Genomic DNA, 27,232 nt, shown 5'->3' on the forward strand with positions numbered 1-27,232 from the left:
GCTGAGATGATTTGATAGAATCTAAGGTGCGATTTTTGTTGAGGATGGGTTAACTAGATTGTATATATTGAATTTTCAGGATATTCATTAGCAATAATTGTGGCCTTTCATTGAAAATCTGTCCTAAGAATTGTGATAGCTTCGTTCCAGAAACAATTGTGTTAAGAGTAGGGTCGTCAACTGTCCCGTATTAGCCGGAACATCCCGTATATTGGGGTAAATTGGTTTGTCCCATATGGGACCGCCCTTGTCCCGTATTTCCCCCGCTAAGGTAGAGTGTTCCTACAAAACCGTTCGTAAGCTGAAATGCGTAAAGCACAGAAGCAATTACCATTAATTTATATGGGAAAAATTTTTGAGCGTTCCCAGACCCAAAAAATAACCTACCAAATCATACCAATAACACATAAAACCTAAAATAACACTAGCATATAGTAAAAGCAGGAATGATATGATAAATACACAGCCTATACAAAGTAGAAATAATATATGTACAGTGTATCAGAATTGGGAAGATTAAGCTAAAACCGATTCATAGAAAAAAATCGACACCTACACGTATGCGCACGTCACGTATGTGCACGTCACGCATGCGCACACAGGTGCCCTTGCAAGGTTTCATGGTCATGGTAGTCTTTCTCAGGGTAAACACAAGTGTCCCGTATTTGACTGCTACTTTTGTCCCTTATTTGGGAGTGAGAAATTTGGCAACCCTAGTTAAGAGGCCTGTGAGACCATGTTTACAATAAGGTATAGTTTGACACCAAAATCATAAAGCATATTTACATTGGCTTTGCTGTTTCCTTTTCCCAGAGGATACTACTGAACCAATTACTTGGCTCTGTTGTCAGTTGTCCTTAATATGACATGTTCAAACTCAAACTTTACGAAGCTCACTGAATTACTGTACTTTACATCTGATTATTAGTATCAGACAAAATATGATGTCTATAAAAAGTATTCACCCCCTTAGAAGTTTTCCTGTTTTTTTGATTTGCAACATTGAATCACAATGGACTTAATTTGGCTTTTTTGATACTGATTAATAGAAAAAATCTCTTTCATGTCAAACTGAAAACAGATCTCTACAAAGTGATCCAATTAATTACAGATATAAAACACAAAATATTTGTTTTCATAAGTACTCATTCTCCCGCCCCTTTAATATGACAGAGGTCACATAATTAGTTAAAAGGAGACCTGTGTGCAGTCAAGGTGTTTCAATTGATTGTAGTAAAAATACACCTGTATCTGGAAGGTCCAACTGCTGGTGAGTCAGTATCCTGGCAAAAACTACACCACAAAGATAAAAGAACACTCTCTGCAACTCCATGAAAAGGTTATTGAAAAGCTCGAACCAGGAGATGGATACAAGAAAATTTCCAAGTCACTGAATAGCCCTTGGAGTACAGTTGGGTTAGTCATCACAAAATGGAAAGAATATGGCACAGCTGTAAATCTGCCTAGAGCAGGCCATCCTCAAAAACTGAGTGACCATGCAAGAAGGGGACTAGTGAGGGAGGCCACCAGGAGACCTATGACAACTCTGGAGGAGTTCTAAGTTTCAGTGGCTGAGATGGGAGCGACTGCGCATACAATATCTGTTGCCCAGGTGCTTCACCAGTGGCAGTTTTATGAGAGGGTGGTAAAGAGAAAGCCACTGTCGGGAAAAAAAATCACATGAAACCTCAGCTAGAGTTTGCCAGGAGGCATGTAGGAGACTGAAGTCAGCTGGAAGAAGTTTCTGTGGTCTGATGAAAACAAAGTTGAGCTTTTTGGCCATCAGACTAAATGTGATGTTTGGCATAAACCAAACATCGCACATCACAAAAACACACCATCCCTACCATGAAGTATGGTGTGATAGCTGCATCATGCTGTGGGGATTATTCACTGCAGCAGGCCCTGGAAGACTTGGGAAGGAAGAGGGTAAAATAAATGCAGCAAAATACAGGGAAACCCTGGTGGAAAACTTGATGTAGTCTGCGAGAGAACTTCGACTCAGGAGAAGATTTGTTTTCCAACAAATCTTCTCCAAAGCATAAAGCCAGAGCTACACAGGAATGGCTTAAAAACAACAAAATTAATGTCCTGGAGTGGCCAAGTCAGAGTCCAGACCTCAATTCACCTGAGAATTTGTGGCTGGACTTAAGGGGCTGTTCACTCATGATCTCCATGCAACCTGACAGGGTTTGAGCAGTTTTGTAAAGAAGAATGGGGAAAAATTGTAGTGTCCAGATGTGTAAAGCTTATAGAGACCTATCCACACAGACTTAAAGCTATAATTGCTGCCAAAGGTACTTTGATTAAATAAAAGTCAGCTGGTGGCGCAGTGAGATCAGTGCTGGGCTCGAGAACGGAGGTTCCTGAGTTCGATCCAGTGACAGACCGCTCCCGAGCGTGCTCTCTATCCATGGCGGGTTGATGTCAAGCTCGCAACTTGACCTCATAAAAAAAAACACTGCCGTGTCCGGTTTAAATTCCCATGCGGAATATTGTGGAGGATCAAATACCCAAAACCCAAACCCAAACTGACTTGAAGGGGGATGAATTCTTAAGCAATCAATATTTGTAATTAATTTAGATCACTTTGTAAAGGTCTGTATTCACTTTGACACAAAAAAGTCTATTTCTGTTGTCAGTGTCAAAAAAGCCAAATTAAATCCACTGTGATTCAATGTGGTAAAACAACAAAACATGAAAACTTCCAAAGGATGGACACTTTTTATAGGCACTGTACTTGTACTGTGATTGGAGAGGTGGTTTTGCAATTAAGATAAGTTAAAAAAAAACTAAGAATCTTTTTACTATAACCTCTCTGATATATTTTAATAGGATAAATTATAATAAAAGAACAAACTATCAGCCATATTTTAAAAATGCAGAATTCTCTTAAAATTTAACTGCTGCAAAGTAGCATAATAAATATAAAAACTATTGAAAAATATAGTGACATACATCAAAGTTGAGGGTGAACGCAGCAGGCCAAGCAGCATCTATAGGAAGAGGTGCAGTCGACGTTTCAGGCCGAGACCCTTCGTCAGGACGAAGGGTCTCGGCCTGAAACGTCGACTGCACCTCTTCCACTCTTCCTTCAGTTAGTCCTGACGAAGGGTCTCGGCCTGAAACGTCGACTGCACCTCTTCCTATAGATGCTGCTTGGCCTGCTGCGTTCACCAGCAACTTTGATGTATGTTGCTTGAATTTCCAGCATCTGCAGATTTCTTGTTGTTTGCGAAAAATATAGTGAGATCATTTGTCAACAAGCCATGTTTTTGCAATGCATTTCTAGTTTTAAATATTTGTATGTTATTCAAACTAAAATTTCTTTTGAATGGGCTCCTAGGACTAATATTGCTGCATAAGAAGGCAGTTAATGCTGCTACTTAAAGCTTAGACTGAGTGTAGATTTTGGACATGCATCAACACAGAAGCAGAATTAATACTCAATAAGTCACATTGCCAATCTGATTTCTGTAATCAGATTGCTAATGTGATTTCTGTAGCAAGACTCTTACAAAAGTGTAACATTACACATTGAATGTTATTACTCCTGCTACAACTATTTATGAAATAGATTTTAGAAAGCCTTGTTTGGATAGATCTTTTAAATTCTTGATTCAGCTGTACAGTTGGATTGTCTAACACTAAACTCCAGGTAAAGTGGTACAAATAGTGAAACTGGTAGAAAGTCAAAGACAATTGTTTAACTTCAGTGCCACTCCATTTCAACTGTGTGTGTGTGTGTGTGTGTGTGTGTGTGTGTGTGTGTGTGTGTGTGTGTGTGTGGACTGACTCACTTTGCGGACTTCAGTTCAGAACACTATTTGCTTATGTTTATTGTTTGCATGATTTGTTTTATTTTCTCTACACGTTGGGTGTTTGGTCTTTTCTTAAAATGGGTTCTTTTGGATTTCCTTGGTTCTTGGCTGCCTGTATGGAGACGAAGCTCAAGGTTGTATAATGTCTACAATGCTTTGATAATAAATTTACTTTGAACTTTGAACTTTGGTCAAAACCACAACTTGTCGGGATTGCATTTCAAAAAAGGCAAAGAATGTTAGGGCACCTATCTGCCATCTTGCAGACCTTTTTATGCATCAGTCACTAAATGTGCCTCATGCAACTGGAATGTGTTGGCATATTTTCAACACAATAAAGTATGACTTGTAAACAATAAGTGTGCCATACCTCTTCATGATCATTCAAATTAAGATTGTTTGACAACTTGAGTAAGAAGATTTAGAGTATAATACTAACAACTATACATGCCATAAAATGTGTCATTACATTTATTTTCTACAGTAATCCAAAGAATAACGTTATTTTATTAGTTTATTGTCACTTTTTTCATAAATTGGATATCTACAGTTAGAAATAAACTTATTTCATTTTGCTGAAGTAAATTAATAATCAGCTAGCTGAAGCAAAACTATTCAATGAATAAAGATGATCATTGACTACTTTCCTTGACACCTATTATATGGTTCACTATATACATCAGCAATCTGTCAAATATGCTGCAGTACTTTCAGGAAATCCTAGATGAGAAAGTGTAATTTTTAAATACACTTCCTGTGAGTTGAAAGCATAATTCACGGGAATTACTCACAGGAATTTAGAAGCTCTTTAAACTGATATTTTAATTATAGATCTTTGAAAGAAAATCTCTTTGAAAGAAAATTAAATTGCCATTTATTCATTGCTACTTTTGAAAACTGGTGCAAGTTGCTTTGAAGTAATGTCTAACCTCCGGATGACATTGGAACAAAACAAGATTGACTTCTGTGCACAACACAAAGCCATAAATTTGATAGAAGCCAAAATCTCAGCACCTTTAGAATTAAAAAAAAATGCCTTAATCAATTGTATTCCTGGTGAATTTCTACTTCAAATTATGAAAATTGTTTATTTGTTAAAGTACAATAATGGTTCTCTTGAACCTGTTGGCGATCAGCACAGCTAAATACCTTAGTCTGAAATAAGCTGCACATCCGATGTTGGGAAACTTGATCTTCCCTTGCATTGGAGAACCCACCTATGAGCCCAGTGGTAGAACAATAGATATTGTGGAGAGGGCATATTTTGTGACAATCCCATTCATTTGGACAAATGTAGAGGAAGTGCAGATATGTGTTTGAACTATTTTTATTCCTGCACATGTTTGTTATGTATTAGTATTTTTGTGTGCTTTGAGCTGTCAAAGACCATCAGAGCATTCAAGAGGCAGCACCTCAGGTTTACAGCAACCTTATTGCCACTCAGGAGCCCCCTTTGCTTCTTGGGTGCAGAGCATCAACTTGTTTGGTCCTCAAAATCATAAAAGAGAAGCGTGGGTGAGCAGGCAGTGAGTCCAAAATGTGGGTCTGATCCAAGGTGATCCAGCCCAGAGTCTGTAAGGCATGTTTCATTTCAACAACTAGAATAGCTGTCAAAAAAATGATATATTAGGAAAAAAGAGTGGCAATAGGCATTAGGGACTTAAGTGTTGCAATGGTCCAAATCTCTAAAGTGACACGATCACCTGAAGTACAACAGAACAAAAGCAAGAACCTTTTAATAGGAACAAATTAAAAGTCTGTTTGGACAGCAATATCAAAACTCTTTTGTTACAATATTCAGCATATACCCAATATGATCATCAGTGTTGTTGGAAATATTAATTGTTGAATTTCTATTTTCATTTTTTGTAAACTGTTCTAATGTAATTGTTTTGGGAAAGCCTGAAGTACTTACACATGAAGCATCTTGTCTGTCAAAATGGTGCAGATTCTTTTATACGCAAACAACAGGAATTCTGCAGATGCTGGAAATTCAAGCAACACACATCAAAGTTGCTGGTGAATGCAGCAGGCCAGGCAGCATCTGTAGGAAGAGGTGCAGTCGACGTTTCAGGCTAAGACCCTTCGTCAGGACTAACTGAAGGAAGAATGAGTAAGGGATTTGAAAGTTGGAGGGGGAGGGGGAGATCCAAAATGATAGGAGAAGACAGGAGGGGGAGGGATAGAGCCAAGAGCTGGACAGGTGATAGGCAAAAGGGGATACAAGAGGATCATGGGACAGGAGGTCCGGGAAGAAAGACAAGGAGGTCGGGGGGGGGGGGACCCAGAGGATGGACAAGAGGTACATTCAGAGGGACAGAGGGAGAAAAAGGAGAGTGAGAGAAAGAATGTGTGCATAAAATAAGTACAGATGGGGTACGAGGGGGAGGTGGGGCCTTAGCGGAAGTTAGAGAAGTCGATGTTCATGCCATCAGGTTGGAGGCTACCCAGATGGAATATAAGGTGATGTTCCTCCAACCTGAGTGTGGTTTCATCTTTACAGTAGAGGAGGCCGTGGATAGACATGTCAGAATGGGAATGGGATGTGGAATTAAAATGTGTGGCCACTGGGAGATCCTGCTTTCTCTGGCGGACAGAGCGTAGATGTTCAGCAAAGCTGTCTCCCAGTCTGCGTCGGGTCTCGCCAATATATAAAAGGCCACATCGGGAGCACTGTACGCAGTATATCACCCCAGTCGACTCACAGGTGAAGTGTTGCCTCACCTGGAAGGACTGTTTGGGGCCCTGAATGGTGGTAAGGGAGGAAGTGTAAGGGCATGTGTAGCACTTGTTCCGCTTACACGGATAAGTGCCAGGAGGGAGATCAGTGGGGAGGGATGGGAGGGACGAATGGACAAGGGAGTTGCGTAGGGAGCGATCCCTGCGGAATGCGGGGGGCGGGGGAGGGAAAGATGTGGTTAGTGGTGGGATCCCGTTGGAGTTGGCAGAAGTTACGGAGAATAATATGTTGGACCCGGAGGCTGGTGGGGTGGTAGGTGAGGACCAGGGGAACCCTATTCCTAATGGGGTGGTGGGAGGATAGAGTGAGAGCAGATGTACGTGAAATGGGGGAGATGCGTTTAAGAGCAGAGTTGATAGTGGAGGAAGGGAAGCCCCTTTCTTTAAAAAAGGAAGATATCTCCCTTGTCCTAGAATGAAAAGCCTCATCCTGAGAGCAGATGCGGTGGAGACGGAGGAATTGCGAGAAGGGGATGGCGTTTTTGCAAGAGACAGGGTGAGAAGAGGAATAGTCCAGATAGCTGTGAGAGTCAGTAGGCTTATAGAAGACATCAGTGGATAAGCTATCTCCAGAGACAGAGACAGAAAGATCTAGAAAGGGGAGGGAGGTGTTGGAAATGGATCAGGTAAACTTGAGGGCAGGGTGAAAGTTGGAGGCAAAGTTAATAAAGTCAACGAGTTCTGCATGCGTGCAGGAAGCAGCGCCAATGCAGTCGTCGATGTAGCGAAGGAAAAGTGGGGGACAGATACCAGAATAGGCACGGAACATAGATTGTTCCACAAAGCCAACAAAAAGGCAGATATAGCTAGGACCCATACGGGTGCCCATAGCTACACCTTTAGTTTGGAGGAAGTGGGAGGAGCCTTGTCCCTTGTCCATTCGTCCCTCCCATCCCTCCCCACTGATCTCCCTCCTGGCACTTATCCGTGTAAGCGGAACAAGTGCTACACATGCCCTTACACTTCCTCCCTCACTATCATTCAGGGCCCCGGACAGTCCCTCCAAGTGAGGCGACACTTCACCTGTGAGTCGGCTGGGGTGATATACTGCGTCCGGTGCTCCCGATGTGGCCTTCTATATATTGGCGAGACCCGACGCAGACTGGGAGATCCACTTTGCTCCGCCAGAGAAAGCAGGATCTCCCAGTGACCACACATTTTAATTCCACATCCCATTCCCATTCTGACATGTCTATCCACGGCCTCCTCTACTGTAAAGATGAAGCCACACTCAGGTTGGAGGAACAACACCTTATATTCTGTCTGGGTAGCCTCCAACCTGATGGCATGAACATCGACTTCTCTAACTTCCGCTAAGGCCCCACCTCCCCCTCGTACCCCATCTGTTACTTATTTTATGCACACATTCTTTCTCTCACTCTCCTTTTTCTCCCTCTGTCCCTCTGAATGTACCTCTTGCCCATCCTCTGGGTTCCCCCCCCCCACCTCCTTGTCTTTCTTCTCGGACCTCCTGTCCCATGATCCTCTCGTATCCCCTTTTGCCTATCACCTGTCCAGCTCTTGGCTCTATCCCTCCCCCTCCTGTCTTCTCCTATCATTTTGGATCTCCCCCTCCCCCTCCAACTTTCAAATCCCTTACTCACTCTTCCTTCAGTTAGTCCTGACGAAGGGTCTTAGCCTGAAACATCGACTGCACCTCTTCCTACAGATGCTGCCTGGCCTGCTGCGTTCACCAGCAACTTTGATGTGTGTTGCAGATTCTTTTATAACAGTTTTGACAGCTACCTGGCTCAAATGAACGCAATTGCCGTAAAGGAAAGTTCCTATTAGGATTTAAAATTCATGCTACTTCGTTCCAAAATCTAAAATTCTGTAAAGGCTCAATGAGATTGATGATTAGACTACAGATACTTTCATCTATACAAGCTGCTACTCAGATTAAGAAAATAATCTAAAGGTATACCACATGATTTCAACTTTGTGAAACATCAGAAGAGATCCTTTGGACTATTAATTTATTTCCAATGAGTCCAAACCCAAAGCAATTAAAAACCTGAACCAATTAATACTAAAACAATACTTGGCATACATGGATTATAGAATGGAAATAACATGATACCGGGCTCTGTTCAGGAAGACCAGAGAAGAAGAACTGTTTTCAACTATTCTATGCTATCATCACCTTCGAGAAATGATGCATGATAATTTAAGTGCAAAAGCAGAAAATCATTTCAAACAATAATAAAAATCTTCCTGGTCTTTTAGAATTGTATAATGACTGTGCCCGTTCAGGTTTCAAAAACAAATATTCTGAAATCCCCTTTCTGCACCAATATTTGATGTGATCATTCAGATAATTCCAAACAAATCTAACATTCAGTATAAGTGAACCAATGTAAATTTTTACTTTTTACTTGTGAAATGTAAGATTAACTACATATGGACACCACACAAAATTCTAATCTGAGGTCTCAAATCAAAATTTGCCACCGTGGCAATGAGCCCAGTTATAGTGTGCCAACTAACCAAGAAAGCCAACACACTCACTGCAGGTAACACTCCTCACTTCAACTACATAAACAAGGGCGATTTATTTCTTTGAAATTATTTTATATATTATTCATTTTCTAAAATGTGCTTTATTTCTGCCTGTAAATACTGCTTTAATAGATAGTAACACTTTGCAGACTGGTTATTTTTACTAGATAATTAATGGTTGTCATATAATCTGGTGACTCATTTGGTGATATTTTGCAGTTCAATACTTGAGGATAATAAATCGGTATGCTTTATAATAAGCCATGTTGTTAAAAAGCTGGTTATTGATTCACTGCATGTGCTGCAGGAGTCCTGTGCAACAGTTACCAAGCAAAAGGTTAAAAAGGCTGGCAGTAACATTGGAAAGGGTCACTTACTATTTAACCAAGCATAGTTGAACTTGTTGGCAGTGTGCTGACATCACCACCAACATGCAAAGGCATGCTTAAGGTAATGGATCAGGACAGGTCAGCGCATTATTAATTAATCAGCCATTTACTCCAATATACTTTTTTTACAGCAATCAAAGTAAAAAATTCTATTTAGGCAACGAAAATACAGAACTTCTAAGAGCTCTATTAGCTCCTGAGCACTCCAAATGTATTAACTAAATTAATCATTACTGACTAACCCACGCGTACGTACTCTCAAGAGAAAACAATACCCACTTCAGTTTTAAAAATCTTACCTTTCACATTGCTGTTTGCAAGAATGCTTCCAAATTCCATGGATTTTGGTTTTGAGGAAAGGGGTGTTGAATGGCCTGCTGGCTGGGATACTGGAAAGATCGGTTTTGATACGACTTGCCTTCTCGGACTTAAAGCGGGTAAGTGGATGCCATTTTCGGGCATGCTGGTGTTTTGAGGTGTTGCGGTAGGATGCTGGCAGCCGTTCATTGACAGCTTCCTGTGCATATTATTGGCGAGCATTCCAGCGGCAGGACTCGGTGTAGCACTGTTTGAAGACGGGCACGGTGTTTCTGTCTGAATTCTGATTGGGGGGATCTGTTGTCCATTGATTAAGGCTGGTCCTTGAGGAGTCCTCGTCCCCCGGTGGTTAATATTACATGATCTTCCATTCATGTTTATATCAGCTAGTCAGCAAAACCGATGTTACTTCCACAATCCACGGATTTGGTCAGTCCAACAAACTTTAATGACGGTTTAATAAATTATCCATGTATCAGAAAAGATCCTGTCAAATGAACAAATAATCAATTATCAAAGCATGTTTTATTATAATGTATTAGATGAACACATGGATGATTATCATATACAATTATTCCCCCGTTTGATGAACACCTATTGGTACTGCTTTGATCATATGAACTTGCACTTTTACCCTAATAAAACTCTTAACCTTAAAGTGCTAAACAATTTAATTTGCACTTTATGCAGGAACTGCTTCTAAGTAACAGTATATGCACCCTGTCTACATCAATTATTGTAATCGAAATTGAATCACTTCAACAAATAAGTGTGATTGACTCATTGCTGGCAATGTTGAGCCAAAACTTACCAGGTTTTACAAACAGTGACTGATCCCGAAAGGCCGTTTTAAGAAGCTTGACAGAAAGCAAAAATAAGTTATCTGAGCAGACGCGAGCATTAAAGCAATTCCAGAGATTTAGAAATAAAGACAGAAAATCCCCAACAGGTCAGGCAGCATATGTAGATATAAAGGTTCAGAGCGTTGATCTTTGATCAACGGAAATCAATTCGAGTTCTTGATATGTCTTATTTATTTATTATTATTATTTTGGGTGCTTTTTCGTTTTTTTTGTATTTGCGCAGTTTGTTGTAGTTTGCAGATTAGTTGTTTGTCCGTCTTCGTTATTTAAATTTTTTGATTGATTCTACTGTGTTTCTTTATATTTGCTGTGAATACCCGCAAGAAAATGAATCCCAGGGTAGTATATAGTGACACATGTGTACTTTTATAATAAATTTTCCTTGAACTGCGAACTTTGTAGTTTTTATTTTCTTTTCAGCAAATATGAGGTCGCGGAGATGGTAGTACAGCAACGTTGAAGCCGAATTCTTAGAAATGGCATTGGTATTCGTACTCAAAACATTAGCTGATATTTCTCAAAGGCCACTAATTGCAAGCGTATTCGTTTCTATTTTCATTTTTCATCTTTTATTGAGGGTCGGAAAAATGATAATGCAGTCAGCCTGAGGGCGGCAGCGATAGAAATAGTAATCGAAGCGGGAAAGTAGGAAACTGAAAATGGTCTAGAATTATTTTTGAAAACGTCCCATTTGATGTTCATCATTGTACTGCGCTGAATATATAGATTGGCTTCACAAGTCACCACCAGCTCGTTGTAGATTGTTCAAATCGTCCTCTTAATTCGGAGATTTGTATTTCTTGATTTTATAAAAAGTCTCCGTTATTTTACAAGTATCTTACACTCCAAACTCCAACAGGCAGAGTGTTGGACATGATCTGACTGTAGACTATTTAAACGGATCGTTGTTTAGCTATCAGAGATAATCCGCAAGCGGATCGCGTCACGGGAAAACACAGGAGTACGTGTGCCAGAAATCCAAAAGTTACTATGTAACCATGTGAGCAGAAACACGCCGTGACATTCCTGTCAGGGTTGTTCAAATAAAATCCAAAGAAATTGCAAACTGACAGGCGTGCTACGGCGCCGCAAATACATCCACCCGATATGTTATGAAGACTGGAGATAAAACTTCTGCCTAGAGGACTACAGGGAACGCTCGAATCCCCGGTCCCGGCTGACAGGTGAAATATCAATCAAATGTTTTCGCGAGGCTGGAACCAATTGGTTTTCTGCGTATCACGGAGAGAAGGAAGCAAGAGGCGGGGCGGGAGAAAGTCGGGGATTTAAGTTCGTCTACCCTCTCCACAGTACAGGATCCCAGTCGGTACGGTGGAGGGAGGTTCGGGAACAAGTAGGAGCAGCGTTCCGCCCGCTCCCATCTCGGTTTGACCTGGCAGTATCATCCATCGTGACAGGGGAAAACACATAGCACAAGCAAATACAAGGCGCAGTCCAGCTAGACTTTTCAGGGACGAGGGCAAGATATCCAAGGTCGGGATTTCATTCTTTCCCCCCCCAGTAAATGGTTAAAATCAGTTGTAACGATGGATCCACGTAAAACAAAATACAAAACATGTTGCTCGCCAGTCGGATAGTTTACCCCGTTTTCAACATTTAAAAAGGAAACGAATGACAGTTGGCCAAACCAGGTGTTGTGCTTCCATAATAGCAGAGTATATTCTGAGGAAAACAGGGGGACTCGGTATTGGACGGCTAAAGGCGGGAGACGGTGGATCAGCCCAGAGGCGCGAGCGTGTGCACCTGGCGGCGCGAGCGGACTGGGCCCGGCTCCGGCGGCGGCGGCGGCTGCGGCTGCCAGCGTCCGCACTGCGCGACGGCCCTGCCCACCCTCCAAACAACACACAGACGAATAAAACCTCGAAATAACTTTGCCGATTCAGCTTTAAGTGCAATAAATAAACTGCAGTATTTCAAGTGATTGAATAGGAAGGATGTACAAGCATCCTATATGCACCATAATACACGTTAAATTAAAAAGGGATTGACTGGTGACCACTTTTAATAAATCCTAGCGCGGCGTCATGCACAATTATTAAGTTAACTACAATCATTTTACATAAACAATTCCATGTCTTCAATCGGAGGCAACTAATATTTTGACGATTTTGTTTTTACAGAGTATCAAAGACACGCTCTCATTTCCTTGAGAAATACTTAATCCGTGATTATTTTGTGGGTCTGGGTTTAAATCATGAACATGTTCTATTGCTGGTCTGCGGGAAAGCAGCAAAGGAGTGAACCTGATATATACACCACGGTTTCGCTGTTCCGTCTGTTCCCCGCGTCAAGTTTACAATACCACCAGTTAACTTTACCACTTGATACTATCGATTTCTTGTGAATAATCCCCGCTCGGTGCAGTCTTTTATAGTACCCCCGCGAAAAAAAAAGCACTTTGCTTTGGACCTAAATCTGTCACTTCCAGCCCCCCACGCCCACCTGTCATAAATGTGCGGTTTCAGGCTGGTGTTCCCTGAAAGACGTTTTGCAGTCAAAACTTCTGGAGTGGTTGGTTCCCTGGGGAAGGAGGAGATATTGGACAACACACATAAAAGTTGCTGGTGAACACAGCGAAAGTTGCGGTCACCAGCAACTTTTATGTGTGTTGTTTGAAATTCCAGCATCTGCAGACTTCCTTGCGTTTGAGGAGATATTGGAGTTCCTTTTAGTTTCATATCGATTGCAGAGCTTCAAGGAAGGGACACTGCGATATATAAATGTGCTTGTTTAAGACATTCCCCGTTCGTTTATATGTTTGTTCACACTTTAAAAAAATGTCTGCTCACTCAAGTGTTATCTTCACCTCTCTTTTGACAAATTTCAGATACACAACACGCCGGAGATAAAACTGTAATAATCTCGAATTGCACTGTGTCAATCTGGCACCAATGACACCAACAGTCTGTCTTCACACCGCAGTTACTGCACGCAGATCACGGTGAGAATGCTGTCACAGTTTACTTTTGCATCCCGGTCAGATCAAGAGTCACTTACCGGATAGTTAAATGATCCGCCCCCACCACAGAGCCCTTCATGACCGACAGTGTGTCTGGATCCAGGCAAATACAGTATTCCGCAGTGAAGTTACTCGCCGTTCAAGGATGAAGCAGATCCCATGTCGCCAGTGAGTTTTCCCAGCAGATCTCACTCTGGCCGTACAGAAGCATTTCCTTACTCTTTGTTTTCGCCAAGGGGGAGGGGTTCGACAACTCTTTTTGTTAACTTTGGGATCTCTGGTATATGTTCGCCTTTTTATGTGATGCTTGGTGTTATGCTGTGACTGGAGCTGTATCTATGCCAGTGACGAGTATGGATATGTGCTCAACACAGCTCGAGTACGGGGGCGGGTAATTGGTAACCGATTTGTGGAAACTCATTCAACCGAGGACTTGAGAGCTGCAATAGCCATTCGCTGAAAGAACTTTAGCAAGTCCGCGCTCACTCATGCTACAGCGGAGTTTCGCGCGACAGCGTGCTTTAGATATGTACTCTCTGCATTGTTTCCGCTGAGATGTCTTTCATCTCTGTGTGCGTTTGATTAACAGGCTTGAATGCAATATGAATACTAATATCTGCTCTGCACACGGATGTGGTGTTGGCGAATCCATTGGAAACAGCTTTCTTCATCCCTCTTAACGATGATCACTTCTAAGTACGTTTTAAATATACCAATTCGCACCGACAGTGCATTCGGGATGATGTGATTTTAAATCAGAATAGCTTTAAATATATTGCTACTTTGATTGTAAAATTGTCTTACAAATGTAAGTGACGGCGTTATTCAGGAACTTAAAAATGGCAAGGACGATTGCAAAGGGTTAAATAGTTACCCAAAGTGATGCTTATGATAAAGTAAAGCACCATTCATATATTCTGACACTTGCATATGTTTCACGAATCTGGCCACGTAAATATGCATATAATAGGAAGAAAATATTAAGTCATTTAGTTACACATTTTTGAAAGATTTTTTTTTGTAATTCAAAAGCTGCTATCTCAATGTAACCAGGAATTACATATTCTCTTGGCTACCACAACCCACTGAGAAATGATCACCATGCCAGACATAATTCTCATCTACCTTGCAACAAGCACTAATCATGACGTGGATAAACTTCAGTGCATTGTGTGATTATGGCTGGATAACGGGAACGTCATAACACACTGCAAAAACTTGGAATGGTATTTATTATTCTTCTTCATTAAAATAGGTGGAAATTCAATTCACCTTACAGTGAATGATCAGCTATGAAAACATTCTGAACCAATGAATTTTATGTATTTATTGACCATGTCCATGCAGTTATTAAGCAACACGCACAAAATGCTGGAGGAACTCAGCAGGCCAGGCAGCGTCTAGGAAAAGAGTACAGTTGCCGTTTCGGGCCGAGACCCTCCGGGCCAAGAGCATTTCTTTTCCTAGATGATGCCTGGCCTGCTGAGTTCCACCAGCATTTTGTGTGTGTTGCTCGGATTTACAGCATCTGCAGATTTTCTCTTGTCCATGCAGTTAATGAATTGATTTAAAATATCTTCTGTCAATTACTGAATCCACAACATGGCATTCATTGGAGTAAGTTAGAAGATATAGTTCACTTCAAACATCTCTTTTATGTTATCATGGCTTGCCCCTTTCTAAATAAGTGTGTTTACCTTGATTATCCCTTCATAGGTTTACTTTGTATAGTAAAAATTGCTATTGTAAATGCCAATGCTGTAACAGGAAAGGATTAATATTTGGATGAAGGATTCATTGTTAAGATGAAATGCTTAAGGATTCTTCTTTACATCTATCGCTCCACTTTATATGTTGCTTGCTACATATTCCCTTTGCAACTTCTACGGTTCTTGAAATATAATAGTTGCCCTTCTCATCAGGGTTACACTATTTCCTCAGCCGGCCAGGAAGCATATATGGAAAAGAGCAAACAGTCGAGGTTTCTGACCGAGACCCTTCATCGGGAATGGGCAAAAAAGATGAGAAATCCGAGTGAGAAGGTGGGGGGAGGAGAGGAAGAAACACAAGGTGGTAGGTGATTCTTGAAAGTGATAAGGGGTTGTAGAAGAGGGAATCATAGGAATGGACAGAAGGCCATGGAAGAAAGGGAAGGGGAGGAGCACCAGACGGGGTGGGGGGGGGTGTTGGGCAGGTAAGGAGATAATGGGAATGAGGAATGGTGAAGGGAGTGGGTGGGGGAAGTTCGAGAATATCGACTGTTTGCTCTTTTCCATAGATGCTGCTTGGCTTTCATCCCAAAAAAAATCCATTCCTGTTACAGCATTGGCAAATAGCATTTTTCACTATACAAAATAAATCAGACACCTATGAAGGGATAATCCAAAAAAACACACTTATTTAGTAAGGGACAAGACATGATAAAATAAAAGAGATGTTTGAAGTGAACTGTATCTTCTAACCTACTCCAATGAATGCCATGTTGTGGATTCAGTAATTGACAGAAAATCTTGTAAATTAATTCAATAACTGCATGGGCATGGTCAATAAGTGCACATTGCCATCAACTCAGTGATTCCAAGGATTTGGTACAGCATACAAAATCCTGCATCCTTTGGACTTTGGCTCAATTTCGTTTGCTCCACCTCTGATCCTCAGTTTCTGCACTCAGCTTCAGCTCCGCCCCCTTTCAGGCACTTCTGCATCACTATATCTTCATGCTGCATCTCGTTACCCATCAGCTCCATCCGTGTACTTATGGTCATTAGTCCTTGTCCAAGGTGTTCTGACTCTCAGTGCATGTTTCCAGTTGACTTAAAGCTGTGAAGATCAACAATAATCCTTCACCTTCTATCAAAAGCCTGATAAGAATTAAATGTCAAGTGCCTGAAAACTGCAAGGAAGCCAACAGAAGAAAATCTGTACTGAGAGACTCTGGGGCAGTATTAATTGAGTTAATGCTGGGTTGTTGATTTGCAAATGCTGTGTTTGGCTTCATAATCTCACTGGAGAAAATTTAATATCACTTGGGATGAGTTGGAGTTGATAAAATGAGGGAACAGGTGAGGAGGAAGAGTCTATACTCAGTAAAACTTGAAAGGCAGCATGCCAGCACTTTAAAAACAAGATGCTACTAATACCATTGATGATAATCAGTATGTGGTAGTGGTGGTCAAAATACAAAGGACAGGATAATAATGAACAAGGTATGTGTTTGCATGCATACTGTATATTGATTTAAATTAGTCATAGGTAACTGATTTAAATTAGTCATAGGTAATGGGATTCAGAAAGCATTTAGACAATTATGGAACTATGGAGTAAAGATATTCAAAAGAAATGAAGATTGAATTTAAGAATAGGGACACACTTCAGTAATATCAATAGTGGAAATTTTGCTGCTGCATTGTGGCCTATAATTGTTGCTGTAAAGTGGTTGTATACCTTTATTCAATTATACATCGATATGGAGCAAAATGAACATGGTAACAGATTGAAATAATATTTCTAAACTGCAGTAATGAATAGGCAAGTCTGGAAATAATATATATAATTTAGACATGAATCCATGTATATTCTGCTAAAAACTTAGTTTAAACCTTACATTTGAAGTCAATGGACTACTTACAGAAATAAATGATTTTTGAATTATTTTACACTGCACATAGACAAACAGATAAAATATCCGAGAAAGCCAAAGACTTCTTTAAGATAAAAAGTTACAATATTTTTCATAGACTTTGATACAAAAGTACTTTCATTGTAAATTCTTAAAGTTTTATGCTATGCAAGCATATTGCATTCTAATAAATCTATATTTTGGGTTGAATAGACATTCTGTATGAGTATATGCCCGAATCATCATATTAAGCCAAACATATAAAATTGGCATATGGCATTGTGTATTTATCTGGATAGACATTTATTTATATTTATAATGAATAGATATGTTTATCACATGACCTGTATGCCTTTGAAATATGTGTCTTATTGGTAACCAGGTAAAGTTATCAGTTATTTTTCAAATTGCTAATGTATGTTTGCATTTTCTATTTGGACCTAAGACAATAACTCCAATGAATCAAAAACTATTCATTGAATGTGAAATGTTGGATACTTTTTAGCATGTAATAAAGGCACAGTGTAAATACAAGTGATTTCTTTCTTCCATAAGGCACATGCATGAGACATAAAGCAGCCACAATGCAAGACAGCTGTAACTGTATAATGAATATATCACTGTAGGACTTCAGACCAGATTATGACAAATTATTAATTATATTATTATTGCAGGGTGCTAACCAAAGCTGTTTGAAAGATTTTAATATTAGCTTCATTTTTGCAACTAAATAATTGAGAAATTAACATAATATTTCTTTTGAATAATAGTATGACACAAAAATGGTCTAGATGTATCAATTTGTGTGAGGAAATGTATTATTTTTAATGGAATAATGTTTACTGTGGGGTATATGTTACCTGTTTTAGATCTAAGATCATATGAATAAAATAGCCACTGATAGAACTTTATGACTATTAGATTACTCTATACACTGGACATAGGCAAAAATAGATGAAATACCTTACAAAGCAATAGGTTTTGTTTACATAGAACATTTATTTTCTCTTAATTTTACATCATTTTACTTCCATTGTAAATTCTAGGACTCTCATTTATGGTAGAGGTTTTCTATGCAAACCTACCACATTCTAATTAAATTCTGTTCATAATGGTATCTATGTAATCTGTTGATTTTGTGTCCCTCCACAATTATTGCAGGGAATCTCCTTGATCTAACTATTTCTCTGCTTTCCAAATCAGTTTTAACTTTCTCGAATTGTGAAGCTGGAGAAGGCAGACATGTCAAATGATTCAGAAGTAATTGATGAATATAGTAACTATATAAACTATTTACAGCTTTATGTTACCCAGAGATAGGACTCAGAGTGTACATATATCAGTGCCATCAATAAGATTGGCTATTTCTTACTCTGTAACATCACCAAACTTTTCCACAGCCTCTCTGCAGCTGAAATCCTCATTCAAGCCTTTGTTACCTCTAAACATGTCTCTACCATTGCATTCATGGACATTCTCCCTTGCTTGGTTCTTTGAAAATCTGAAGTTAACTAAAACTCTGTTGCCCATGTCTTCATCTTTTCACTCATCACCCTTGATTTGAGTTCCAGGTAAGATATCTCTCAGTTCTAAAATTCTCAACCATACTTTCAAATCCATTTTTAATCCCGCCTTTCCTTATCTCTGTAATTGCCTCCAAATTTGAAACATTCTAGGATAACAATGTACATTAATCCAAGGCTCTTGGTCTTCCCTGAATGAAATTACTGTTGACTGTACCTGTACTGGTGTTTAGTCTCTGAAGTTCTGAAATCCATTATGTGCTCACTATCCTGCCTCCCAATCCTTGCCCCTCTATTTCCTCATTTAAAACAACTCTTTAAATCTATTATTTTCACTAATAGTTTGTGTCACAATCAATATTCCCTTACATGGTTCTTCAATGAGTTACTTCATGTCTTATAATGCTTTTTAAATTTTGTTTTTTCTTAATCTAAAATTGTTACATAGTTCTCTATTGCTGATGTTGTGAGGGTGATGCAGTTGGGAACAAATTTCATAGTTAAATTAAATGGGAAGGATTGACCTCAAAATATTATAAAATTTTGTCGACCACACAAAATATTTGTGATAGGTCAACTTGTGCTGCACACAAGACTAACAGAAAATATGAATATATAACTTTTAATGCAAAGTTGTTTTACTTATTAATATTGTTCTTTGTTTTTTTAAAAATTCTGTCAGCCACAGTTCTTCATTAAAATCTTTGTTGAAATGTGTGACACCCTCTTATGAAAAAACAATAAAACAAATTATAGATCTTTCTTATGATCTGATCATTCTATTTCTACTAAATGTTTCACAGATATTTTAATTATAATTTTCCTTTGAAGTTCTGCTGCATAAGGAATGGGACTTATAAGCTATATAAACTCACAAACCTGAACTTCTGTCCAATTGTCATTCTTACTGCCTCCAGCTGGAGTGCAATTAAACCAAAATGGAACACAATGCGCCATTGAACCAAATCTTTTTTATCTCTTCACCTGACTAACTTTAACTGCATCTTACCTGATCTATTTTTGATTTTCTGTGTAAATGAGATGAAGGTCATCTCTATTCCATTATTACTCTTGCCCTGTGCTGATTCATTCCCAATTGTATTTATTTTCTGATTGACTTAACAGATCTAATTTGGATGGAAATTGAAACCATTGGATCACTGAAATGTAATTTTAATGTACATTTCAGCTTGAAATTTTATTTTTTGTTGCTCTCTGCAGATGCTGTCTGATCTGTTAAATATTTCTGACAGGTTCTGTTTTGATTTCAGATTTTCAGTGTCTGTAGTATTTTACTGTTAATTTTTTCCATCCTCCTCCTTTCTTTCGCTTTTCTTCTATTCCACCCTCAAACCTTTTACCCCTTCTCACCTGCCTATCACTGGGTCCACTCCTCCTTCCCTTTCTCCCATGGTCCACTTTCCTCCCCTGTTAGATTCCTTCATCTCCAATCCCTTACCTCTCCCACCAACTTGGCTTCACCTATCAGCTTCTATGTCCTCCTTCCCCTCCCCTCATCTTTTTGTTCTGGCATCTTCCTCCTTTCATTTTAGTCCTGATAAAGAGTCTCGACAGGAAAAGTCAACTGTTTATTCATTTCCATAGATGCTGCCTGACCCGTTGAGTTCCTCCAGTATTTTGTGTGTGTGTCCGTGTGTGTTGTTTTGGATTTCCATCATCTGCAGAATTTCTCTGTTTATATTTCCCTTTAATATATTTCATTGTACAATTCTTGAATTAGTTGAAAATAACTGCATTGGATTTCTGTGAGTCCATTCTGCAATGGACAACTGTAATCAATTTTCTTTGTTGGTAATGATCTGTTGTTATTAAATATTTCATGTGTTGGCACATGGCCAAGTGGTAAAGGCATTCGTCTAGTGATTTGAAGGTCGCTAGTTCAAGCCTTGGCTGAGGCAGCGTGTGTGTCCTTGAGCAAGGCACTTAACCACACATTGCTCTGCGACGACACCGGTGCCAAGCTGTATGGGTCCTAATGCCCTTCCCTTGGACAACATCGGTGGCGTGGAGAGGGGAGACTTGCAGCATGGGCAACTGCTGGTCTTCCATACAACCTTGCCCAGGCCTACGCCCTGGAAACCTTCCAAGGTGCAAATCCATGGTCTCATGAGACTAACGGATGCCTATGAATATTTCATAAGCAAATATGAGAGTTTAAAGTGTCAATTTACTTAACAGCTTCCTCCAGTTATATGGAGCTAAATTTGTTAGTTTTCTAATATCATAAGGATTGGAATATTGCAATTATTAGGTTTGCCAATCAGGTTTGCTAATGTAAAACTTTACAAACTAAACAGGAATCACTGTATTAAAGCACAAATGGTGGGGATGAGACCTGTATTACTCACATGCCCTATCAAGCTTCAGTTGAATTTTGGCATAAGTGCAAAGACACTTACTGCAGGAAGTTTGTTTCATATACTATATCTGAAGCTAATTTTAACTGAATATTCTACACTATTAACACATTAGACAATCCATAGGAATAAGGTAAATAATTAAAATAGTAATTAATGACGGATCAATTTTAAGCCTGTTTTGCACAAATGTTAAATACAAGAGCTTGTCCCTAATCACCACTCTGCTCTTTTGCTGTGAATTGCTGTTTTAGAAACAAATAATGCAATTATATAATGAAATGATATCAATAATAACAATTATACAAATAAATAACTGTGTGTTTAAAAACTGCGTATCACCTTTAGTTTATAGTACCTGCTTTGAGTTTCAGTACCTGAAATACAGTTCTGATGAAAGGTCAATAACCTGAAATGTGGACTCTATTTTTCTTACTATAGATACTGCCCAACCTGGTGACTATTTCGGTCAGTTTCTATTTTTGTTCCTGAAATATGATTTACTTGGCCTTATTCAATATTAGTGAGATATTTTCTGCAACATATTTCATACCTGTTCACACAAATATATGTATAAAAACTGTAAATTCTAAGGTAGCTCTTTAATACGTTTCCACTTATAGATCTGGTACTTATAGATCTAAGCCATGATTTATGGGAGCATATAGATGACTGTAAAGTATTTGATTTGAATCTTTATCATTTCCTTACGGCTCAATACATTGACAAGGGCATCAGAACAATACTAATAGATAGGTAGACCGACACAAACCGACTTGTAATAATTTATATCGCATGTTTGGTCAAATGAAGATTAAAACATTCTGTATGTTCAAATCATTCATCTGAAAATATGATGTACCTCAGTCATCTCAGAAAATAAATTACAAACGGGCCTTATCAGATGGAAAGGAATGTACTGACGTCTGGGAATTCTAGTAATTTTTAACTTTTGAATAATTTGTGTAACAAAAGCTTGTCAGTTTAATGTGAATTTATAACAAGAAGTAAGTTCCTGTAAATCGTTCCATAGTGGGTTTATTCACAGCTCTGCTGCAGAAACTTCCTTGTTCATTTTGACGTCATGCACTCATTCCAGTTTCTATTTACTTTAGTCTTTCCTGAAACTAAGGACGACATATTGCTGATTGGCTCACTTCCTTCACAGCAAGCGTTCCCTGTAACAGGCAGAGATGAACAATGGTTAAAACCCTTGATAGATTACTACAGTTCAGTATAACATGGCTAGAGTGTTTGAAATATTTAATTCGAAACTTTTTATAACCTAAGCTACTGTTTTGATGCTGTAACTGAGCTCACTCAAGAGATTCATTTCTTTGATAGCTTTTAAAGTATCTGGATCCCGAATATAGTAAACAACAGGAATTCTGCAGATGCTGGAAATTCAAGCAACATACATCAAAGTTGCTGGTGAACGCAGCAGGCCAAGCAGCATCTATAGGAAGAGGCGCAGTCGACGTTTCAGGCCGAGACCCTTCGTCAGGACTAACTAACAGTTAGTCCTGACGAAGGGTCTCGGCCTGAAACGTCGACTGCGCCTCTTCCTATAGATGCTGCTTGGCCTGACCCGAATATAGTATCTTATCTGAAATTCTGTGAAAGAATCCCATTTTAATTTACAGTTTCAGAATAGATTTATGCATAACACACAAAATGTAGGAGTGGTCAGAAGTGCCATCAACTTGATTGGGAAATCTTAGTGATTAATTCTTAGCACATTTGCCTTACATTTCTTGCTCGGTTGTTTTGGCTTTTCCGTTGAAGGTTACATATGTAAGTTCAGCAATAGTGTTAACCAGTTTCAGCTTTTCTGACACTAAACAAGAGTAGTGTAAATTGGATTTTAATCCTCAAATGCTCAAAGGCTGAGTGAAGTTCTATTCCACCTTGCACCATAGTCATCTTGGCATTTTACAGAATTCATGTTGCAGTAATAGTTCGAATCTGAAACGGATTACTGTGGCATGAATCAACATTTAGATTAACATTTCTGCTAAAACAGGATATGAAAATATTTGAGCCAATAATAGCAAAGCTCATCTGTACAATATCTTTTGTTTGGGTACTAAAGGAATTGATTTGGTCCAAATATGGTTAGCAAGACATGCACATACTTTGTAGAACAAACCACGCCAATCATCATATTGAGAAGGAAACTAGCATCTTGCATGTGAAAATACATGAAGGAAGCACATTGAATCATCACTCAGTGTGCCTTACCAGCAAGATAATGACATTGCCAAATTGGACATCAGCAATGCAGCTAGAGCACATGGAAAAAAACAGAACTTATCCCTTCCTCCCTTCACAACTTTTCTATATAAAGGGATTGTTGAGTACTTGCAGGTGTGTTGTTTGTTTTAAGGAGTGTTGGTTGGTAAGGCTTTTTTTCCCAGATGTCATGGCAGTTTGGGAAGCCTTTAAGAGAGTACCATAGCAGAAGGAAATATGCATCTCAAGCCTTCAGGAAAATAATATTGCCTCCCAATATTATCAGTACTTTCTCCCAGGATTGTGGTAGGATGGTACAAAGGTTCATAGTTTAGGGCTACACTCGAAAAGGGAAGGAGAAGAAGAAAAGCTAAAGGAGGAGTATTCACAGGAGCCTCTATGCATTTGATCTCAGAATGCTGGTGACCTACATGCACCACTGTGAAGAGCACAATGACAGGAGAAACTGTTTCTGTGAATAGTCCTGAAGGATAAAACCTCAGCTTCTGCCACAGTGCAGGACCTGAGCCACGTTTGCCAATGGCGGCTAAGGTCAAGATAGTCAATAATTTTTAAACATGTTTTTCTAGGTTGGAGCAGAGAATATCTGCAACATATCACAGGTTACATATCACATATAATATCAAGGAGTCTATGGATGCACTCTACTTCAAACTAGGAGAATTCTCATCAGCAGTGAGGTACTTACAGTAATTCTCAACCCATTCACACAAGATTACCCTTTATGTTTAATACGATGCTGGCAACCATTGTGAAAAGATAGCCAAGTGCAGGCAATGCTTCTGCCATCTGAGATATAGAGGAGCCTTGCATTACTCTATACGGCAGATCTCAAATTGCATAACTTGTGTGAGGCAATATTCACATTGGCCTAGAGGATCTCTCACCTCCTTTCCATATTACTGATGAAGATCTCCCACGGTATGTCAAGAAAACAATGTTCTCCCTCTCACCTATGGATTGCTACCTCACTGCCAAGTTGCAAAATGACTTCCACTACTTGTTGCCACAATCATGAACGTCTTTGAACAAGCATGGGTTGGTTTCAATCAGCAACTTGAACTAAGGGTGGCCGCTCAGAAAATTTGCCCTCTCAGTGATCCCTTGAAGCAACCAAGAGCAGAACAAGTTCTGGATTTGTAGTGATAAGTAGATAGCATAATTTGTAATTTTGGCTTTCAACTTGTTCTACTTCTTCTTAGGAAAGTGGATGACTTATATCTGCTCCAATTTCTTAGGCTCAGAGGTTGCTAACAAAGGAATTGCAGACTCTTCCACACACTGGATAGTGGCTGGATATGAGGCAGTTGGAGAGTAATCTGTGAGATGGTCCATTCTTACCACCATTTATGCGTGGTCTCTGTGCGCTCTTAGGACATGAACTCCTTCTTCATGTTGGGTGTGAAGAATCTCACAAACTCCTTTAACTTTCACCTTAAAGCTCTAGTACTTGACATCTCCACCCTGGGAAAAAGACTCAATCTACCTTATCAATAACTCTCATAATTTTACAGATGGTTATCAGATGGTCTGAGTCTACTAAGCAAGTGGTGCTGCTGGAGCTGACAGTCCCATGGGAAGATAGCTTGGAAGAGGCCTTTGAAAGGAAGCTCTCCAAGTACGCAGGACTGGTCAGCAACTATCAGCAGGCTGGATGGAGAGCGAGGTGTATCCCAGTGGAGGTTGGTTGTGGGGGATTTGTAGCCCGTTCTTTAGTTAGAGCCTTCAGCATTTTGGGCATCGAGGGAGAGAGGAAGAGGAGAGCCATCCACAGTACAACCGATGCGGCAGAGAGGGCCTCAAGATGGCTGTGGCTCAAAAGAGGGGAGCCATGAAGTCATAAGTAGCTAACTATCTGGACACAAGCTGGGGCCTGATCAGCCCCAGCTGGATCATCTGGAGGAGGCTGTATGATGTTGAAAGACCCGAAACACCCGATGATTCCAGGGACATCACTGAAGATGTGTCCAAAAGCATCAATAGATGTATGTACACAGATTGCCTCTCAACCTCCATTGCTCCAGAGAAAACAATCCACATTTATCCAACCTTTCCTTACAGCTAATTCCCTCCAATGCAGGCAAAATCCCAGTGAACTTCTCCTCTACTCTTTCCAAAACCTCCACATCCTTCCTGTAGTGTAGTGACCAGAAGTGTACACAATACTCCAAATGTGGCCTAACTAAAGTTTTGTGTGGCTGACTTCCCAACTCTTTGCCTTCTTTACCACTATATCCACTTGTGTTACCACTTTCTGGGAACTAAGGATTTGTACCCGAAGATACCTCCATGCATCAGTGGTCATGGGGGTCCAGTCCAGTCATTTACTGTGTGGGTGTAACTGGGACATCAAAATTGGGGATGATGCCATGAGAGAGGAATGTTTTTATTTTGTTTGTCCTTCCACTGAACCTGAAGGAATTTGAGGATTTTTGCAGTGACTGCTGTCAGTGTTTATCCAGTGGTGTGAAGTGCCTCCTGCAGTTAGTACAGATCAGAAAAGCATATAGGAAGGAAGAGATTACTGAAGCCCAATAGACCATAAATTCTGTGCCATGGCCAAGGTCTTGATCTTCAAATAAATACTCTTTCTTTAATTGAAGGTAGTCTGTGTATGTATATTCAAGGTGGTGGTGAACTTCACTCACAGCACGCTGGATGAGCTCAGCGGGTCGGGCAGCATCAGTGGAAATGATGAGTCGACGTTTCGGGCTGGAACCCTTCATCAGGACTGAAGAAAGAAGGAGGGGGAAACATTTGAAGAATGCTTGTAGGTTCAGTTGAAAGACCAGTAATTTGAAAGACAAAGGGGTGGGGGAGGGGAAGCAGGGACGTCATAGGCAGGAAAACAATGGGTAGTAGAAGAAGGAGCGGAACCATGAGGGAGGTGATAGGCAGCTGGGGGAGGGGGCAGAGTGAAATAGGGATAGAGGAAGGGAGGGGAAGGGAATTACCAGAAGTTGGAGAATTCTATGATCATACCAAGGGGCTGGAGACTACCTAGATGGTATATGAGGTGTTGCTCTTCCAATCTGAGTTTAGCCTCATCATGGCAGTAGAGGAGGCCATGTATGGACATATCTGAATGGGAATGGGAAGCAGAGTTGAAGTGGGTGGCTACCGGGAGTTCCCGTCTGTTGTGGCGGATGGAGAGGAGGTGCTCGATGAAGCGGTCCCCCAATCTGCGTTGGGTTTCACCGATTTAGAGGAGGCCGCACCGGGAGCACCGGATGCAATAGATGACCCCAACAGGCTCACAAGTGAAGGGTTGCCTCACCTGGAAGGACTATTTGGGGCCCTGAATGGTGGTAAGAGAGGAGGTGTAGGGACAGGTGTAGCACTTACGCTTACAGTGATAAGTACCGGGTGGGAGATCCGTGGGGATGGACGTGCGGATTAGGGAGTCGCGGAGGGACCGATCCCTGCGGAATGTGGAGAGGGAAAGATGTGCTGAGTGGTGGGGTCCTGTTGAAGGTGGCGGAAGTTGCAGAAGATAATGTGTTGGATCCGGAGACTGGTGGGATGGTAGGTGAGGACAAGGGGAACTCTGTCCCTGTTGTGGTGATGGGAGGATGGGGTGAGGGCCAAAGTGCAGGAAATGGAGGAGGTGCGGGTGAGGGCATCATTGATGACGGTAGAAGGGAAACCACGATCCTTAAAGAAAGAGGACATTTGAGATGTCCTGGAACGGAAAGCCTCATCCTCGGAGCAGATGCGGCCAAGACGGAGGAACTGGGAATAGGGAATGGCATTTTTGCATGTGGCGGGGTGGGAAGAGGTATAGTCGAGGTAGTTATGAGAGTCAGTGGGCTTGTAGAAGATGTCAGTGGACAGTCTGTCTCCAGGTGGT

General features: G+C 40.3%; 1 protein-coding gene and 1 long non-coding RNA gene across 3 annotated transcripts in view; one reads left to right on the forward strand and one right to left on the reverse strand.

Moving 5' to 3' along the window:
• LOC134357421 (zinc finger protein GLIS3-like) overlaps positions 1–14,204 on the reverse strand; it is a 503,684-nt gene extending 489,480 nt beyond the window's left edge. The window contains exons 1-2 of one of the 2 annotated variants that reach the window (XM_063068994.1): positions 13,648–14,204; positions 9,748–10,253 (exon numbers count right to left, since the gene is read on the reverse strand). In XM_063068994.1, the coding sequence (XP_062925064.1) occupies positions 9,748–10,141 (394 nt within the window). In that variant the 5' untranslated portion in view covers positions 10,142–10,253; positions 13,648–14,204. Of the gene's footprint in view, positions 1–5,736; positions 5,768–9,747; positions 10,254–13,647 lie in introns of those variants that run through there. The other variant, XM_063068995.1, reaches the window with a different exon arrangement.
• Positions 9,700–14,331, forward strand: LOC134357422 (uncharacterized). The gene is made up of 3 exons (XR_010020622.1): positions 9,700–9,885; positions 13,478–13,591; positions 14,199–14,331. It is a non-coding gene; the product is annotated as an uncharacterized LOC134357422 (long non-coding RNA).
• The last annotated feature ends 12,901 nt before the right edge of the window (positions 14,332–27,232 follow it).

The sequence above is a fragment of the Mobula hypostoma genome, chromosome 16 (assembly GCF_963921235.1).
Source record: "Mobula hypostoma chromosome 16, sMobHyp1.1, whole genome shotgun sequence".
In the NCBI taxonomy this organism is placed as follows: Eukaryota; Metazoa; Chordata; class Chondrichthyes; order Myliobatiformes; family Myliobatidae; genus Mobula; species Mobula hypostoma.